This window comes from Vipera berus, assembly GCF_964194415.1.
Source record: "Vipera berus genome assembly, chromosome: 1".
NCBI classification, from domain to species: Eukaryota; Metazoa; Chordata; class Lepidosauria; order Squamata; family Viperidae; genus Vipera; species Vipera berus.
In genome coordinates this window covers 73,983,254-74,001,309 of record NC_138202.1, presented here as the reverse complement: position 1 = coordinate 74,001,309, position 18,056 = coordinate 73,983,254, and the positions used below count along the sequence as shown (strand labels likewise).

Below are 18,056 nucleotides of genomic sequence, written 5' to 3'. Positions count from 1 at the left end.
GACACTTGTGCCCAGGCCAAGAAAATGGTTTCTGAAAACACCTCAGATAGTCCTCCTCTCCAATTCTCATGAAGATAAAAGAGGGAGCCAACTAGACACACCCTGGAGACCTAAAGCTTTTGTTAGAGCTACTTTTATTAGAACAATCATAATAAAAGGATGTTGCAAGCCTCAGTGTGCTACCTTGCCTCCCCTTTTTAACTTCATAGGAATTGAGGGAGGGGACCTGTCCTTCTATCTTTCAAGACCATATTCTTTATTCACTACAATATCATGTGACCCATGCCGGTTCATAATTGCAATCTTAAATTGGGGGTATCTAAGAAAAATTATACTGTATTCAGTATTAACTATAGACTTAGGTGCAAAGGCAAATTGTTATGACTCAGGGCCAGCCGGTGGGTCCGGCAGCCGGTTCAGATGTATCGGATGACTCAGATGAGGGGGAGGAGGAGGGTGTGGAAGACGAACCGGCTGATGATGGCTTGGAGGCTTCGCAGAGCCCTCAGCCGGGGCCCTCTTCTCAGCTGCGTGAGCCCGATAGTGCGGAGGATGATGACCCACAGCTGGCCCTGTTCAAGGACGCCCGACGCAGGAGGCAGTCGAGCAGGAACAAACAAAGAAAGGCTGTGGGACTCCTCGGGAGGAGGCACAGGGAGACCACGCCCTGAACTCTAAATAAAAGGAGTGTTTGGGGAGGGGCTGGTTGCTGAAAGCAACCCTTCCGCTTGAGGATTCAAGTTCCTGTGTTTCTTGTTCTGTTGTTTTGCTTGTGAATTAAACTTGGCAGACGCTTTGCAACCTCAGACGCTCTCCAGTCTCTACTGCTTGAACAGGGGTTTGCCTTATTACAAGGCCGGTAGTTGGCTGGTTCAGAACACAAATAAAATTTAAAAAAAAGAAGCGGATGCTTCCGAATAGACTCCATGGATCTAAAATCTTGGGATCTCCTATCTCTCTAGCTCAACAAAAGATTCTGATTAATCTAAACATCCAGAATAACTGGGTTGGAAACACTGTTCAGCAGTGCTTAAGAAGGAGCTTGCTTGGTCCAGGACAATCAAGTTGGGTTTACTGCAGCTGAATTTTAAAGTGAATTTGCTTCTTAGAAATAAGAAAATTGCCACTTAGTTCTGCAGTGGTTAAAGAACAGGGTGGGAACTAGTCATGATCCTATGTGTATAATTATATTAGACGTGGTCATAAGAAATTACATCTTATAGAGAGTATCAGGGAGAACAAAGTCCTCCAAATATAAGCTAAGCTGTTGCTGTAAAACATTTTCTTTCCGGGCAGACTATTTTAAATGTTCTTTCTGCTGTGTTGTATCCTGTATTTGCATAATCTGGAGACCAGTACTAGATATTTTTAGCAGGGACACGGTGGCTCAGTGGATTAGGACGCTGAGCTTGTCGATCAGAAGGTCAGCAGTTTGGCGGGTTGAATCCCGAGTCCCGCGTAACAGAGTGAGCGCCTGTTACTCGTCCCAGCTTCTGCCAACCTAGCAGTTCGAAAGCATGTAAAAATGCAAGTAGAAAAATAGGGACCACTACGGTGGGAAGGTAACAGCGTTCCGTGCGCCTTTGGCGTCTAGTTATGCCAGCCACATGACCACGGAGACGTCCTCGGACAAGCGCTGGTTCTTCGGCTTTGAAACGGAGATGAGCGGGTGAACCTTTACCTTTACTTACTAGATATTTTGGGCAGTGGCTGTGCTGTCTTGAAGTTAATATATGAGCCCAGTATGTAAAATAATTTAGTAAATTGTACTCTGTGTATGAATTCACTAAGCCAGCCCAAGGTAATAATGTAAGAGTTTCTCTAGACTGGATAACCTTTAGTTTTAGCACTGATCTCTCAGTTAGTCTGTGGATGCTGTAATGAAAGTAAAGTGATATGCTTCACTCGACTTTTTCTTTTTCCTGCTTCAGAACACAAAAGAACCTCAAACCCATCCCTGGAGAGCTCCAGCAGTGAATTAAGTATCACCAGCACATCAGGTATGGAAGAGCTTTCTTGGTCATGGAACCCCCATCTGGCTTCTGTCTCAGGGATCCTTACCTAAGACAGCTTGTAAAATCTTTAAATGTGTTTTTACGAAATACTTCATGTTTACTCAGTAAAGCAACCCATTCATTTGCAAAATTTGTGCAGTTGCTTTGAAAGGTGCAGTTGCTGGGAAGAAAGCAAAACCGAGCGGATTGTGTGTGCCGATCCATGTGGAAATAGCCCAGGGTGGCTTGCAGTGCAGGTGTACAAGCCCTGCAAACAAGCTGGCATTAAACTGTTCAAAGAGATGCTTTACACATGCTCTTTTCTTTCAGAGGCTTTGCCTTTTCTCTTGCATAAAGCTAGTCCTCGACTTACGACCACAGCTTCTACTGCAAAGCATTTCTGTTGCAAGGTGGGACATTTGTTAATTGAGTTTTGCCCCATCTTATGACTTTCTTGCCACAGTTGTTAAGTGAATCACTGCAGTTGTTCAGTTAGTAGCATGGTTGCTAAGTGAATCTGACTTCCCCATTGACTTTGCTTGTCGGAAGGTTGCAAAAGGTGATCCCATGACTCCGGGACCCCGCAACCGTCATAAATATGAGTCAGTTGCGCCAAAGCATCTGAATTTTGATCAAGCGACCGTGGGGATGCTGCAACGATTGTAAGTGTGAAAAATGGTCATAGGTCACTTTTTTCAGTGACATTGTAACTTCGAACGGTCACTAAACGAACGGTTGTAAGTTGAGGAGTACCTGTATTTCCAATGGCAGTTTTGGTTTCTAAATTATGGCTGAGGTTTTTTTTCTTCTGTAAATGCTTGTGAACATGCCACTTCAGTTTTCAATCTGTTTTAATATTGTGGCTTTCAAAGATACAATTAACAGATTGATTGATTGATTGATTGATTGATTGATTGATTGATTGATTGATTCATTGGTACTGTACTATGGAAACAGCAATTGTAAAGAGTGACAATTATACTTTAAAACTCATCAAAACAAACCAAATTACTTTTTCCTGTTACATTTTGCAACCGTCTGATGGTGACAGGGGTTGTTCTAAAACTATTCCTCCTTGTATTGGTATTTTTCTTGGGCAAGGAAAATGTGTAGGGCATTTTTTGTTTATTTGTTTTTAGAAGGCAGTGCCGGTGCATCCTCTGACTGTAGTGATGCAGAATATTGGATAAAGCCTTCAGAGAATTCCCTCATCCCGGCCATGCTATCCCCACCGGACTCTCTTCTTGTTGCATGCATCTTGAGAGGAAATTACATCGAAGCTCATCAGGTAATGGCATAGATCAGCTCAGTAGACAAACCAGTTGGATTCCTGAATATTACTATAAATTTCTACTCTCTCCCCAGAGCCTTTAGAAATCCATACCCCGTTATTCTGATCTACTCCTTGTGCATTATGTACTCCAAGGAGTCTCTGGAGGATGTACTGCTAGTTGAGAAAAGTGAGATGTATTTTTGTCAGAGTTTGTATTCGATGGCAGAAGGGCAGAAGAATGACCTAAGGTTTTCATTATATGGAACATTTCAAAACCTAATCCAAAATTAATCTGGATTAACATTTTAGTTACCTCTGGATTAGCATTGTTTCCTCAGCGAAAATAGTAGAGATCTGTCCATTCAGATAGGCAATAATATGCTTGGTTTTTTTAAAAAAAAGTTATACATAAAATTAAAGGAAATTGGGAAAGATTGAATTACCCAGTGGCAATTTCTTTATTTGGCGTATCAGACCGCCTTATAAATCTTCTTTGACTGTATCCTTCCAGAGAAATTATTAGAAACGTTTATTGGAATAAAGCTGACCTTATATTTTTGTGTGTCAAGAATGAAATATATTTTAAAATCTTACTTAACAAGCATGTGTTGCCTCTTAATTCTGTAATATCAGGTTGCTATTATGTTTGATTTGGAAACTTCTGCTTCCTACGGTGAACTAATTTTCATGGAGCGTTACCAAGAAGTGATTGGGGAGCTAGCAAAAGTGGAACACAAGATTGAACATCAATCATCGGAGGGATCTGGAAACCTAAAACAGACCGGCAGTGGCCGTTCAACTCTGCAGGCTATTGGAAATGCAGCAGCTGCTGGTAAAATTTGATTACTCACTTTAACAAATGAGGCCCTGGGAAATGAGACTTCACATACATATGTATGGTACATATGTAACTTCAACAGAAATATATTTCAATTTGCTCTATATTATATGTGAATGAGATGGAAGGATAAAGTGAGTATAGATAGCTAGTGGGCTGTATGTTGCCTAATGACGTAGAAGTTGTACAGATAAATTGTTGAATCTCTTTCTCTCCCTGCAATTGATTATGGAGGACAGATCTGGGATATTTATTACAGTAAAAAAGGGTTTCACTTCCCTCTACAGCGGTACTTTGGTACTCTTCATTAATTGATTCCAGGAGATGCAATGAGTACCAAAAATGATGAGTATCAGACAGATTTTCCCCATAAGAAATAATGTAGTGAGTCACATGGCAGCCAACATTGACAAGTTCTAGCTTGGCATTTAAAAAGATAAAGGTTCCCCCACACATGCGTGCTAGTCGTTTCCAACTCTAGGGGCCGGTGCTCATTTCCGTTTCAAAGCCGAAGAGCCAGCGTTTGTCCGAGGACGTCTCCATGGTCATGTGGCCGGCATGACTAGACGCCAAAGGCGCACGGAACGCTGTTACCTTCCCACCGGAGTGATCCCTATTTTTCTACTTGCATTTTTACGTGCTTTCGAACTGCTAGGTTGGCAGAAGCTGGGACGAGTAACAGGCGCTCACTCTGTTATGCGGCACTCGGGATTCGACCCACCAAACTGCCGACCTTCTGATCGACAAGCTCAGCGTCCTAACACACTGAGCCACGGCGTCCCTTTTAGCTTGGCATTTAGTACCAAACAAATGATTAGTACCAGAATAAAATTTTCACATCAAAATGCATTGAGTACCAAATTCAATGAATTTCAAAGCAGTTGAGTACTAATATGTTAGAAGTTATTAGTTCAAGCATGTTTTCTCTATCACTGGCTTCTGTTCCTCATTTTCCCCCACTCACCTACTGTGTACATATTGCATATATGCACACAAAGAATAGTAATAGTAATAGACAAACCAAAGCACTCAACCAAATTCAGACAACGCACTGTAGAGCAGGCATGTCAAACTCGTGACATCACGCAACATATCACAAAATTTCCCCATTGCTGGCAATGGGGTGGACGCAGTTTCGGCGTGACGCATCCGGCCCATGGGCCGACAGTTTGACATGCCTGCTGTAGATTGTTACTATTGGAATTTCCTGGTTTTCATCCCCCATCCTCACCTGCTATAAGATCAAAGGAATGCCTGAATCAGTTTGAAATAGGAGAAGTACAGTAAGGACTTGTAAACTGAAGAAATTCGGTGGTACTGTCTTATGTATGCAATCATGTATTTCTACGCTGATAAGATCTTTTTATGTCCAAGTCTTTATAACTGCAAGCCCTATTTCCATCTTGCTAATAGAAGCAGAAAAATGAAAAGCAATGGTTGTGCTCCGCTCAGTTTCAAGTAAAAACCACAATAAGCATTAAAAAGTTGCGCACTTCTGAAATTAGGCAAAGTGGAAGAAAAACTTAAAGAAGGCTTGAGGACTGAAAAACCTGTAATAAGTCCCAGATACGTTTTTCCTTTTTGGTTTCCCAAGGGATGGTGTTTTACTCCATTTCGGATGTCACGGATAAGCTGCTTGCCCCTTCAGAAAGCCTTGCACCTGTGCTCCAAGAGAACCTCTGGACCAGCAGCATCCAACTGGAAAGTACTGACCCTTTGAATAATATTCTGGAAGATCTTTGTCCTTCTGCTATGGCCATATTCGATTTGGCAACTACTCAGTGCAATTTATGGAAAACCTGCAAGCAGCTCTTAGAAACAGCAGAGAGAAAATTGCAGAATAGCCTTGAAACCAGAGGTAAGTTTCCCTGTTCTGTTTAGTATTTTAAAAATGCGAAGAAGTTAAGTGAGGGAAAATAGTGGTAAGGTGTGTATATAATTCTACTCATATATCTTCTTCCTGGATTGTCACCTTACATCTAATAAAAGGCAGAAGACTTGATTCCGTTCACCAGAATCCTGATGGCCTGAAAGGGTTCCCAGCAGTTCTCCAGCAAATAAGTAAAATTATCAACATACCACAAGGGCAGCCCAAATCAGGTAATTTTTTGCTTTGGGTCATTACTTCGTTCACCCGTGCACTATCCTCCATTCTTATAGTTGTGCTCTGGTACCGCTTCCTAAGGAGCTCATTGGAGCTTCTTTAAATGGCCACCTTTTCATGAAAGAAGTTTTTTTTTTCCTTTTGCTTCCTGTTTTTCACTGCTCTTTCTGAGGATCTGTGTTTATTGTATTCATTGAGTAATTCCTTTGAGTTTAGTTTCATGTCATTTAATCTCCTCCTCCTAATTGTTAACGTTTTTACTTTTTAAGGTGTTTTTCTTTTTTTTTTACTGCTCTTACAGTTTGTAAGATTTGTATTGTCATTATTGCTAGGTATTTTGAAATGCTGGGAAAAGTGAGATGTAAACACAGGTACCCGTAGCTAGCCATAGCAATGGGAAAATGATGTGTTCTATACTGTCACAACACAACCCCTGCCCTTCCACTCTTGTGTTCTGGTGCCACATACAAGCACTTAAGTTGTGGAGATGGTGTTGTATTGTTTTCCCTGCTACCCCAAACTCCTGTAAAATTCTGTCCGCCACCAAATAAAAGGCAAAAAGAAGATTAAATGTTTTCAGTCAAACTGGTTTTTAGAGTGCATGTATATTAAAATATCCCTATTATGTATACACTATGTTGCAGGCCTCCCATTTTTTTAAAATCAGTTACTTGTGTCCTCACTTCTAGATCACCGTTAAGAATCCCTCAACAGTGACTGGTTTACAAACTATATTATAAACATAGATGTCTTTGGTATCAACAAAGCCACTCCTTGCTTGCCTATAGAAAAAAATATAAGCTCAGCAATTAAAAAGACTTGGCACCAAGATTGGTTTGCTTGATTATCTGTTGGTTCCCTGGTTTGCCAACTGAGAGTTGCCAGAAGGGTACTTGTGGAAGATAATTTTTGGCAGTCCGTTTTGGAAAGCTTGTTTTCAAACTTGGCAACTTTAAGATATGTGGATTCTGCTTCCCAAATTCCTCAGCCATACATCTTAACCTTGCCAAGTATGGAACAAACCGGTTTAAAGCATTGCCCATTTTCTGTATCTCTTTGCATATGCTGCTTCTGCCCCCCCCTCCTCCTCCCTCTTCTTCCTTCCTCTTCTTCCCTCCTTCCCCTTCTCCTTCCCCTCCTTCTTCACTTCCTCCTCCTCCATCTTCCTCTTCCTCTTCTTCCCCCCTTCCCCCCCCTCCTCCTCATGTCAGTGCTGAATTATAAACTCTGGTGTATGAACCACACAAAGAGCTGATAGTAGGACCGTTTGAAAGAATTCATTATTTTGCCCCATTTAATTTCTCTCATGTGTTTTTTGCCTAGGTGTTTAGTGTTACAAGTGAGACTGAAATGTTTATCTTAATGAATTTTCCCACTGTTTTCTAACAGAAATTTCTGATGAGAAAATAAGTTGTCATTTCCACTGCAGCATTGTGGATTTGCTGCAGACCTGTTACCCAGATCTCACTGCAGACTGTATTACTAATCAGCTTGTTTTGTCACAGCATTTGGATGAAATCCTGCAAAATCTGGCACATGTAGAAGATTTCCCAGGTAACATATGTGGGTGAACTACTTTTTTTTCTGCTCATGAATTTTTAACTATTTATCTGGTACGAAATGTGTTTAGATTTTTATGCCTCACCTGCACAAAGCTCAGGGCAGCTTTCAAAAATAGGATTGCAGTTAAAATAGGATTTAACATTTCAAACAATAAAAGAACTTTTAAATTTGGACTACTGCAATGCTCTGTACATGGGGCTGCCCTTGAGGACTACTCGGAGGCTTCAGCTGGTGCAGAATGCAGCCGCGCGAGTGGTGGTGGGGGTTTCCCGATACTCCCATGTAACACCTCTACTCCGCAAGCTGCATTGGCTTCCGGTTGCCCTCCGGATAAGATTCAAGGTGCTGGTAATGACCTATAAAGCCCTAAATGGCATGGGTCCGGATTACGTACGGGAGCACCTGCTGCCGGCATCGACTTCCCTTCGTCCAGTGCGCTCCCACAGAGAGGGCCTCCTTAGGGTGCCGTCGGTCAAAGAGTGTCGAGTGGCGGCCCCCAGGGGGAGGGCATTCTCTGTGGGCGCGCCAGACCTTTGGAACCGTTTACCGGTGGAGCTCCGGATGGCTCCCGACCTTTGCTCCTTCCGACGTGATCTAAAAACATACTTATTTGAACAAGCCGGCCTGGTCTGATGGGTTTGGGGTATTTTAATATTAATATTAATTGTATTTTTATTGTTATTGGGCTGTATTATTTAATTCCTTTTTAACTTTTGTATATTGTATTTTTATTGTATTTGCCCTGTACACCGCCCTGAGTCCTTCGGGAGAAGGGCGGTATAGAAATTAAATTATTATTATTATTATTATTATTATTATTATTATTATTATTATTATTATTATTATTATTATTATATAAAATATAGATTATATAATAGCCCTTTTTAAATTCTTTCAGTTTAATATTACTGTAAATGTGGGAGGTTTCTCTTATTGATGGAAAGAGTTGGATTTCCTAGATCTGTAACATCTAATCTTTTTTGTTTTTACAGACTCCAAAGGCAGCGTGCTTGCTTCTTTGGTAGAACAAGCTTTTCTGAAACCAACAGAATTAGAGGCACATCCAGTTTGTGGTCAGATCAAACATCTCCTAAAAATCTTGGACCAATATGCTGTGACCATGCAGGAGGGCTATGGGCAGACTGCCTATGTACAAACATTTTTTGATTATATTAACAAGCTGGCCGCCATTATCTTTCAAAGCCTCACGCCAGAAATAGGTGAGAGATTGCACCCTATTGAAGCAAGGTATGTAGGTTTAGTTCAAGAGGATCCACTTTTAATAATGAAAGAAAGCAGAACAATAAAGAGCAGAAAAATAACAGATTCATAGGAACTTTAAATGATGGCATTCCCCTTTGTCTATATTTCAGTTCACACTGAACTATTCAGCTATTTTAAGCATATTTTATTAAGACAAAAAGTAAAAATCTATAAACTAATTTGCCGATTCATAACAGAAATTGGAATACTGCAAAAATATCATAACAAGCTGTCAACATTACCGCATGTCAAGAGATGTGGAAGATGGGTTTGGGGGCATACAGGGAAATGAAGTCCGACCAATACATTATTTTTAAATAACTTTCTTTGCTTCTAGATCAGTCTGCAGAGATACAAGTTGGAAATCCATTCATTTTGCTCCAACAAAGTCCATCTCATTTGCTATCCCAGCTTCTATTTGAGAAACAGATTGCCCCTGATAGGTAAGAGTCTTTCATATAGGTGCTCAATGGCTGAACGTGCTTCTTCGGAAATATTACAGATAGTTTTTGTTTAGCAACTGCTTCGTAAAGTGGCCATTTGCAAATGGCAGCAATAATAAAGCCATAGTCAATGATGGTAAAAAAAATCATTTCCCCAACCAATATGCACAATTATGTTCAGATCTCTGCACGCTGGAGTGGAATTACCGGTAATTCTGGCATAGTATGAGAGAACTTTATCTAAATGAGACAGCAGCAATCAGCAATCTTTGCAGCATCTCTTGATTTTTCTTTGTCTTTCTTTCTCTTTCAATCACGTGTTGCTTAGTGATCGTGTTATCAGAATCAATTGCAATTAAGTACTGTGTTGTGTTGAATTTAGATCACTAAGCTTTTGTTACAAAAGACTCCACAATCCACTTAAATACAATTGCTATTAAATGATTCAGCATGTTTTTGTTGTAGTAATAGCAGTGTCAGGTATCTCAGTAGAGTAGTTTATATACATTGTTTTCGACTGACGTAAAACACAAGTAATCCTTGACTTAGGATCGTTGATTTAATGGCCATTTGAAGTTATGACAGTGCCAAAAAAAAGTGATTTATGATTGGGCCTTGCACTTACAACCATTGCAGCATTCCTGCATCCACATGATCAAAATTCAGGTGCCTGGCAACTGACTGGTATCTATAACAGTTGCAGCACCCCGTGGTCACATGATCTCCGTTTATGATCTTCCCAGGGGGTATCTGACAAGCAAAGGGAATGAAAAAGCTGGGTTCACATAATAGCCACATGATTCACTGAACAACTGTTAAAGTGGCGAGAGAGTTGTAGAATTGGGTGCAATTATTTAATGACTGACGTTCCGATCCCAATTTGTGGTCCTAAGTCGAGGACTACCTGTAATTTTGTTTCAACTGTTCTAAATATTAATGTGGTTTTCCTGTATGGGATCTGAACAAGTAATTTATACATGTCCTAGTTAATATATAATCCTCAAATGTAGAACTGAGACTAAAGTCACTATGTTATTTGGAGGTAATGTTAGATGCTATGATAAAAGATAACATATTTTTCAAAGTCTATTTTTGTATACTAGGGAAATTAGGGATTACAGCAGAGAATATCAAATGAGCTTCATAATTAACATATGTTATTTACAGCACAAAGTCTTCTGAAATAATCTTTCTGACATGGTGAAAACAACCATTATAAAGAGATGCATTTTTGCATGATCCACTCTCTGATCTTCCATATAGAAGTACTAATTATTAACATGGGAAATGTTAAAATCAGGTTATTCAGCACACATATTATGTTTTATAATTTCTATATAAATCAGCACTGAATCTGTTCTAGGCTATGGGATGTATGGCAATTAATTAATTGTATGTGAAATTTTTCAATATGTAATGTTTTCGCCGCCTAAAACAAGATGATAAATTTGTATGGTACTTTTTTCTTAAAACCCGTTTAGTTGTGGAGTATCTCTTTGGAGCTTAGTGTGTTGTTGTTTTTTAAAGAAATCCTGTTTTTTTAAAATTGAAAAACATATTTTTAAGTAAAATAAAGAAATGTATGACAAAATTGAGAGAGATCCTGATGTTCCAGTTAAATTATGATTAATCACAGACAGCTCAGCTACCATCCCCATGTTTATTCAATCATTAGGTGTTTAGATGCTCAATGGGTACATTTATTTGGGGATGTTTGGTACGTATTTGGTGACATATACTCATCCATAACAATTTTTCCTTTTGTGTGATGTGGGAGATGGTGCATAATGTACGGCCAAATTTATTTTTATGTGTTCTCAAACCTGCAGGTTGTCTTTGCTGCTAGCTAAAGAAGAACTGAACTTAAATGTGCAGCAAGTAATCATCAAGTGTTGCTGTAAGGCATTGCCTCTGTGCACCAACATGCAAAGCAACCAGACTAGATCCCTTTTGACAAACATCAGTAGCCTAGCGCATTTGTACGCATATCATTGTCTGCCAGATATCGAGGTTCCAGTGCATAATCCAGCCATGGAGTCTGAGAACGCTTCCAATAATCCCATCTCTTCACTGTCTGATCTTAATCAGCATTCACTCACCGCGTCCACCCTCAATTTTTTAAAATCTCAGTCAAAACTCTTAGCTACCATGGCTTGTCTTACTGCCTTAAAAGTGCAAAAGCCACCCAAACAGAGCTTATCATGGATTGAGTTCCGAGGAAAAAGGGAAGCACCCTTGTCTATGGACCAGATTTCCAAAGAATGTGAAATATTGTTAAAGGAGTTCCCCTTTCTAGAAAGTTTTCTTCTTGCTATGTTCGAGCCTCTACAGGAGCCTCAGGATAAAGGAATCGGATTGGCTAGTGAACTTTGTGGCAAGTCTTACATCTCATTGCTTTTCCTGGGATTGCACTCCTCCCTAGCTGTTGAAGTGCTAATGGAGACCTTTGAACAAGCTCTCACAGCAAGGGATTGGCCCAGGGCCCTCAAAATCTTGGATTTCTACAGCCAGGATATGCAGGAGCTAGTCACCGTACGGGATGCTGTATTGAGCTGTGCCACCGCTGATGGTAAAAAAAAATCTATACTCTTTCTTTAGACAAATGGTGTTTTGGATATGAAGTTGCAGATGAGTGATTTAAGCTTATAGCTTTTGAGAGAAAATGCTTTAAGCCACAGTATCTAGCAATGGGCTCATGCTGGGTCTTCTAGCAGTCCACAAAAGGTGGTCTGGTTGAGGTGGAAAGGGGAGGATAAAAGGAGAAATGAAAAGAAATCACTTCAGTTATGCTGGATCCAATCTGGGACGGTCACCGGGACCAGAGGCTTTGTCTTCCAAGCTTTTGGACTTGTGATGGAGCCCATCCTCAGAGAACTTCTCTCAAGCAGAGTGTGTTGGATCCTGCAACATTATTCTGGGACACATATATTCGCCTTCATTCCGTTATTTCTGTTTTACTATGAGAGAGGGGCATACCTCTGTTAATGAAGGAAAAAGCTAGAATTGATCGTATATTTTGAATTGGGGACCCATGTGAAATCTCTGGCTTTTTCAGATAGAATTAGGAAAGAAACCTTTAGGAATAGAGATGTTAGTTCCTGCATCCAAAACTAAACACATGAGCAAGTGGTTTGTGTAAGAAAGTTTTCTGTGTTCCTAATAATTGTTACTGCTTTCCTAGTTCTAGGTTATTCGTTACAAGGTTTATCCCTCATTGCTAAAATGCCCTGAGTCTGCTTTTCTGTCTTTGAAAAATGCTTCCTTTTCAGATGAGGATGGGTGGCACTACCTGTTCCCAGTGAGAGATGCCGTGCTGAGGAGCAGATTGGCCCTTCAGTTTCTGGATAGATGGCCTCTGGAGGCTTGTCTGGAAATATTAGCTTATTGTGCCTGTGATCCCGAAGTAATTGAAGATCTCAAATTTGATCTGCAGGGCAAGATCAAGGAGCTTCAAGTTTATCAAAAGGTATAGAGGCATCGCATTTGGGATAGAGTACTTCTCTGAGTTCCTTTGTCCCTTTCTCTTGCTGAATGTGGAAATAACTTTATGTGTGTGTGTGTGTGTGTGTGTGTGTGTGTGTGTGTGTGTGTGCATCAAAGCTCCTTCGATTTAGGGAAGCATGCCTGACTGCCTCGTCTGCTGCTCATCATGCACTTGTTCCATTTTTGAGATGAATGTGGAAAATAATAATAATAATAAGAAGAAGAAGGAGGAGGAGGAGGAAGAAGAAGAAGAAGAAGAAGAAGAAGAAGAAGAAGAAGAAGAAGAAGAAGAAGAAGAAGAAGAAGAAGAAGAAGTAGTTGGAAGGGACCTTGGAGGTCATCTAGTCCAGCCCCCTGCTCAGGCAGGAAACCCTATACCATTTCAGACAAATGGCTGTCCAGTCTCTTCTTAAAAACTTCCAGTGTTGGAGCATTCACCACACCTGGTGGCAGGTTGTTCCACTGGTTAATTGTTCTAACTGTCAGGAAGTTTCTCCTTAGTTCTAGGTTGCTTCTCTCCTTGACTAGTTTCCATCCGTTGCTTCTTGTCCTGCCTTCAGGCGCTTTGGAGAATAGCTTGACTCCCTCTTCCTTGTGGCAGCCCCAGAGATATTGGAACACTGTTATCGTGTCACCCCTTGCTCTTCTCTTCGTTAAACTAAAGGTAAAAGGTAAAGGTTCCCCGCACATACGTGCTAGTCATTTCTGACTCTAGGGGCTGGTTCTCATCTCCGTTTCAAAGCCGAAGAGCCAGCGCTTGTCCGAGGATGTCTCCGTGGTCATGTGGCCGGCATAACTGGACGCCAAAGGTGCAGAGAACGCTGTTACCTTCCCACCGTAGTGGTCCCTATTTTTCTACTTGCATTTTTATGTGCTTTTGAACTGCTAGGTTGGCAGAAGCTGGGACGAGTAACAGGCGCTCACTCTGTTACGCGGCACTCGGGATTCGACCCGCCAAACTGCCGATCTTCCAGCAACCGTTCCCTATACTTGAGGCATCTGTTCTTTGGTGCGTAAACTTTATTGGGCGTAAACTTTCTAGAGCCTGTGGAGAAGAGGTTGTTCGGTAACTATCTCAAGTAAAATTGCCAAGAAGCTGAAGAGAGTTAATACGATTTCATTAAAAAAAAGGACAATGGTTATTGAACACTTCACTAGAAAAGGAAAAAGGCAGAATAAACATACACATATTAGTTCTTCAAGGAGATTCCTTAGACCGGTATACAAAATAAACACGGTTACCTTGAGTGAACTGGGTTTGACCAAGCAGAGACTGTGGTGGCTGGGTGTCCGCTCCACTAGCATTTACTTCAGAATAATTCTTCAATATTATTTAGTTACTGCTACTCTATCCACAGTCTGCTTGCTTCCTATTAAAGGGAAAACCTGGCAAGCGCTCTCCACAAGGTCTGTGTTGGAGTATTTATGCCTGTTCTCTAAGAGCTCAAGGTGGTGGTGTAACTCCTCCAATTTTCCCCACAGTAGCAATCCTGCGAGGTTGGCTGGGTTGAGTAAGAGGGATTGACTGTAATAAGTCAGTGATTGGAAGCCACTGTTTCAACACTTAGATGTAGTCAGTGCTTTTTTTGTAAAAGAAAAAGGTGCCGGAACTCACACATGTCATACAACCCACCTTGACTACCCTACAAGGTTCCATCCAAAAAAGGTGCCGGAACTCCGTTCTGAGCGTTCTATGAGAAAAAAAGCCCTGGATGTATTATTGGCCAGAATGCATATTTCTAATTTTGTGCTTCTAATGTGTCCTTCAAGAAGTTATTTTCTTGAACAATGAAATACCCTAAGATGCAATTTCCTTGTTTTTCTCATATTAGCCTTGAAGGTAGTGGAAATTATTTGGTTATTACTTGATAAGATCTCTGGGTTGGAGGGGGGGGGTTTCAGTGAGGGGGACAGGGGACAGTTCCACTCTTCCCTCTTCATTTTCTTGTCTCCTTTTTTCTTGCAGTCAGATTTAGTTGATATACATATTTATGGATGGAGAATGTAATATACACTGATGGTATTACTAAAAAAAATCCTAGTGATAACTATTTCTGCTTATGAGAAGTTGCTCATTTCTAATTTAGACTTATTCCCGGAGCAGCTGTTCAGCTGTCGTTTTGAAAGAAATAAAAATTTGAGCCTAGGTGCCTATTTGTGGAAAGGCAATAGCTCCCCACTAGAAGAGACTATGTAGATAAAATGAACGAAAGATGCCAGGATTGCAGCAGCAACATATACAACTTTATTAAGCGGTAGGAACAACATATTCACACAGGGGAACTCTCATTCGGATCAGCCATGACAGACAGTGGCAGGAGAGGCACTTGAATCATAAGATGTCTGTAACTCTGGGTTCTTTAGCACTCAAGTTCATAGTACTCGCCTCCCCGCCCCCCCTTGTCCCCCCCAGATCTGGAGCCAGGGCGCAGTGCCAAGGCAATTGATCATGAGGCTGAGATCTGTGAATTCGTATGAGTATGAATGAAATGAGGGGTATTCTCTGCTTCCCAAACTGCATGCGCTAAACCTACTGATGGGAACAGGAAGCTGGTTACCTGATTAGGGAGAGTGAAGGGTTAACTGCATTGAAAGAATGGAAAGGTTATTTGCATTGAAAAGGAGAGACCAGAGGCTCCTTATCTCTTGAACCTGACAGCTCTGGAGGTAACAGAACTTTGGAAGAAGCGACTAACTTAACTAATAAAGAAATCCACGTACTCGCCAGCCTTGCAGAATAATTTTTATGGCAGTGCTTGTTCAGTTTTATTTGATTTGGATTATCAGATTCTGAGACTACAGACTGTCCACACCTGGCATGACTGGCAAGATCTGAAGAGGACCTGTACAGAAGATCCCCAGGCCATTGTGGCAATGATTTTAGAAGCAAAGGTAGGACATTTGCAGCTGTGTTAAGTACTTTTCTCTTAGAGGCTTGTTCTCGTGTATTCTCTGTCCGGCAATAATTCCATTTATTTTAGCATCCTTTTCTTTACTGTGGTCAACTGTTTCTAAAAAAGGCAAAGGGCAGAGCTTTCTCTTTAGCCCATATAACAATTCTGTTGCAGAAAAGAACTAAGGAAGTCGTTTAGTGTAGCGGTTAAATGCACTAGGCTAGAAAGTGGGAGATCATAAATTTTAGCCCTACCTTGGGCACAAAGCCAGCTGGACGATTTTAGGCCAGTCATTCCTCTCAGCCTTGAGAAGAAAATAGCGGCAAGCCATTTTCAAGAAAACTTGGCAAGCAAACTGAAGGGATTGATCTAGGGAGTTGCCAGGAGTAGAGAGTCTGACCTTTACCATGACTTTAACAATTAGAGGAATAAAAGGTAAAGTCGTTTAAAAGTGCTAGTCGTTTCAGACTCTAGGGCCAGTGCTCATCTCCGTTTCAAAGCCGAAGAGCCAGTGCTTGTCCAAGGACGTCTCCGTGGTCATGTGGCCGGCATGACTAGATGCCAAAGGCGCACGGAACGCTGTTACCTTCCCACCGCAGTGGTCCCTATTTTTCTACTTGCATTTTTACGTGCTTTCGAACTGCTAGGTTGGCAGAAGCTGGGACGAGTAACAGTGCTGTTACGCAGCACTCGGGATTCGACCCGCCAAACTGCCGACCTTCTGATTGACAAGCTCAGCTTCCTAACCCACTGAGCATTCATCATTCTAACTCCAGTTGGGTTGGTCAGCATGCTGTCTGGGAACAGGAAGTCCCATCAGGTACAACCGAAGGATAGGGGAAGGCCATCTGCAGAATAAATGGATATCCTTGCCAAATACTTTTGGTTTTGCACTTTTCAAATTACAGTAATAATAATAATTAAAATAATAATAATAATAATAATAATAATAATAATAATAATAATAATAATAATAAAAATAAGAAGAAGAAGAAGAAGAAGAAGAAGAAGAAGAAGAAGAAGAAGAAGAAGAAGAAGAAGAAGAAGAAGAAGAAGAAGAAGTTGGAAGGGACCTTGGAGGTCATCTAGTCCAACCCCCTGCTCAGGCAGGAAACCCTATACCATTTCAGACAAATGGCTGGCCAGTCTCTTCTTAAAAACTTCCAGTGTTGGAGCATTCACCACTTCTGGAGGCAGGTTGTTCCACTGGTTAGTTGTTCTAACTGTCAGGAAGTTTCTCCTTAGTTCTAGGTTGCTTCTCTCCTTGACTAGTTTCCATCTGTTGCTTCTTGTACTGCTTTAAGGTGCTTTGGAGAATAGCTTGACTCCCTCTTCTTTGTGGCAGCCCCTGAGATATTGGAACACTGCTATCATGTCACCCCTCACCCTTCTCTTCGTTAAACTACACATACCCAATTCCAGCAACCGTTCCCTATATGTTTTAGCCCCCAGTCTTTTAAGTGCTCTTTATTTTTATTGCAGGATTATGAACTGTGTGAAGAATGGGGCCGCTTATATTCTATCCCAAGGGATCATTTGATCAGCCTTCACCAGGAGCACCTCCTTCATTTGTTGGAAATGGGAGATATGGAAAAAGCTCTCCAGGTAACTGGTCTCTCAGGTATTCCAGGATTCTTCCTTTTGTGCCAAAAAGGGGCATCCGCTTCTAAGATTGGGTGCTGCTTTGTTTTTTTCTTCAAAGGCCAAAATGTTGACTTTGGATATGGAGCAGGATGAGGTTGCTGCTATGCTGCCCTAAGACGTTGAGCAATTTGTAAATATTTCATTAGGAAAGCAAAATATTGAGCTAATTTTCAGAGCGATGAATCTCGGAGATAAAAGCTTATGACAGTGATTATGAACTGGTAACGCTACAAGCAGAGAGAAATGCAAGCGTTTGGGGCAATGAAATATGCTTGATGACCAGTCACAACAGTTATTGGCAATAACTATCCTTAGTTTTACTATGCTTATTTTGGCATGTGTCCTTAGAGAGAATTGTGGTATCAATTAAGTAGTAATAGATACAGATATGTTTTAATCCATAACCTATTTGTGTGTGTGTGTGTGTTAAGTTTAAGTTTAAGTTTTATTTAATTTGTGTGTGTGTGTGTGTGTGTGTGTGTATGAGTCAATTTTGCTAGATTTTCTTTGTATATACATTGTTATTTTTACAAAGAAACAATTTGAATGTGTATTAA

General features: G+C 40.9%; 1 protein-coding gene across 5 annotated transcripts in view; it reads left to right on the top strand.

The window, feature by feature from the left end:
• The window catches only part of ZFYVE26 (zinc finger FYVE-type containing 26), a 61,374-nt gene that overhangs the window by 20,930 nt on the left and 22,388 nt on the right, over positions 1 to 18,056 (top strand). For 4 of the 5 annotated variants that reach the window (XM_081342617.1, XM_081342619.1, XM_081342615.1 and 1 more), the window contains 12 exons: positions 1,932 to 2,000; positions 3,134 to 3,282; positions 3,901 to 4,099; positions 5,700 to 5,963; positions 6,095 to 6,205; positions 7,599 to 7,763; positions 8,765 to 8,992; positions 9,373 to 9,478; positions 11,308 to 12,047; positions 12,748 to 12,944; positions 15,749 to 15,853; positions 17,338 to 17,460. In XM_081342617.1, the coding sequence (XP_081198743.1) occupies positions 1,932 to 2,000; positions 3,134 to 3,282; positions 3,901 to 4,099; positions 5,700 to 5,963; positions 6,095 to 6,205; positions 7,599 to 7,763; positions 8,765 to 8,992; positions 9,373 to 9,478; positions 11,308 to 12,047; positions 12,748 to 12,944; positions 15,749 to 15,853; positions 17,338 to 17,460 (2,456 nt within the window). The remainder of the gene's footprint in view (positions 1 to 1,931; positions 2,001 to 3,133; positions 3,283 to 3,900; positions 4,100 to 5,699; positions 5,964 to 6,094; positions 6,206 to 7,598; positions 7,764 to 8,764; positions 8,993 to 9,372; positions 9,479 to 11,307; positions 12,048 to 12,747; positions 12,945 to 15,748; positions 15,854 to 17,337; positions 17,461 to 18,056) is intronic. The other variant, XM_081342618.1, reaches the window with a different exon arrangement.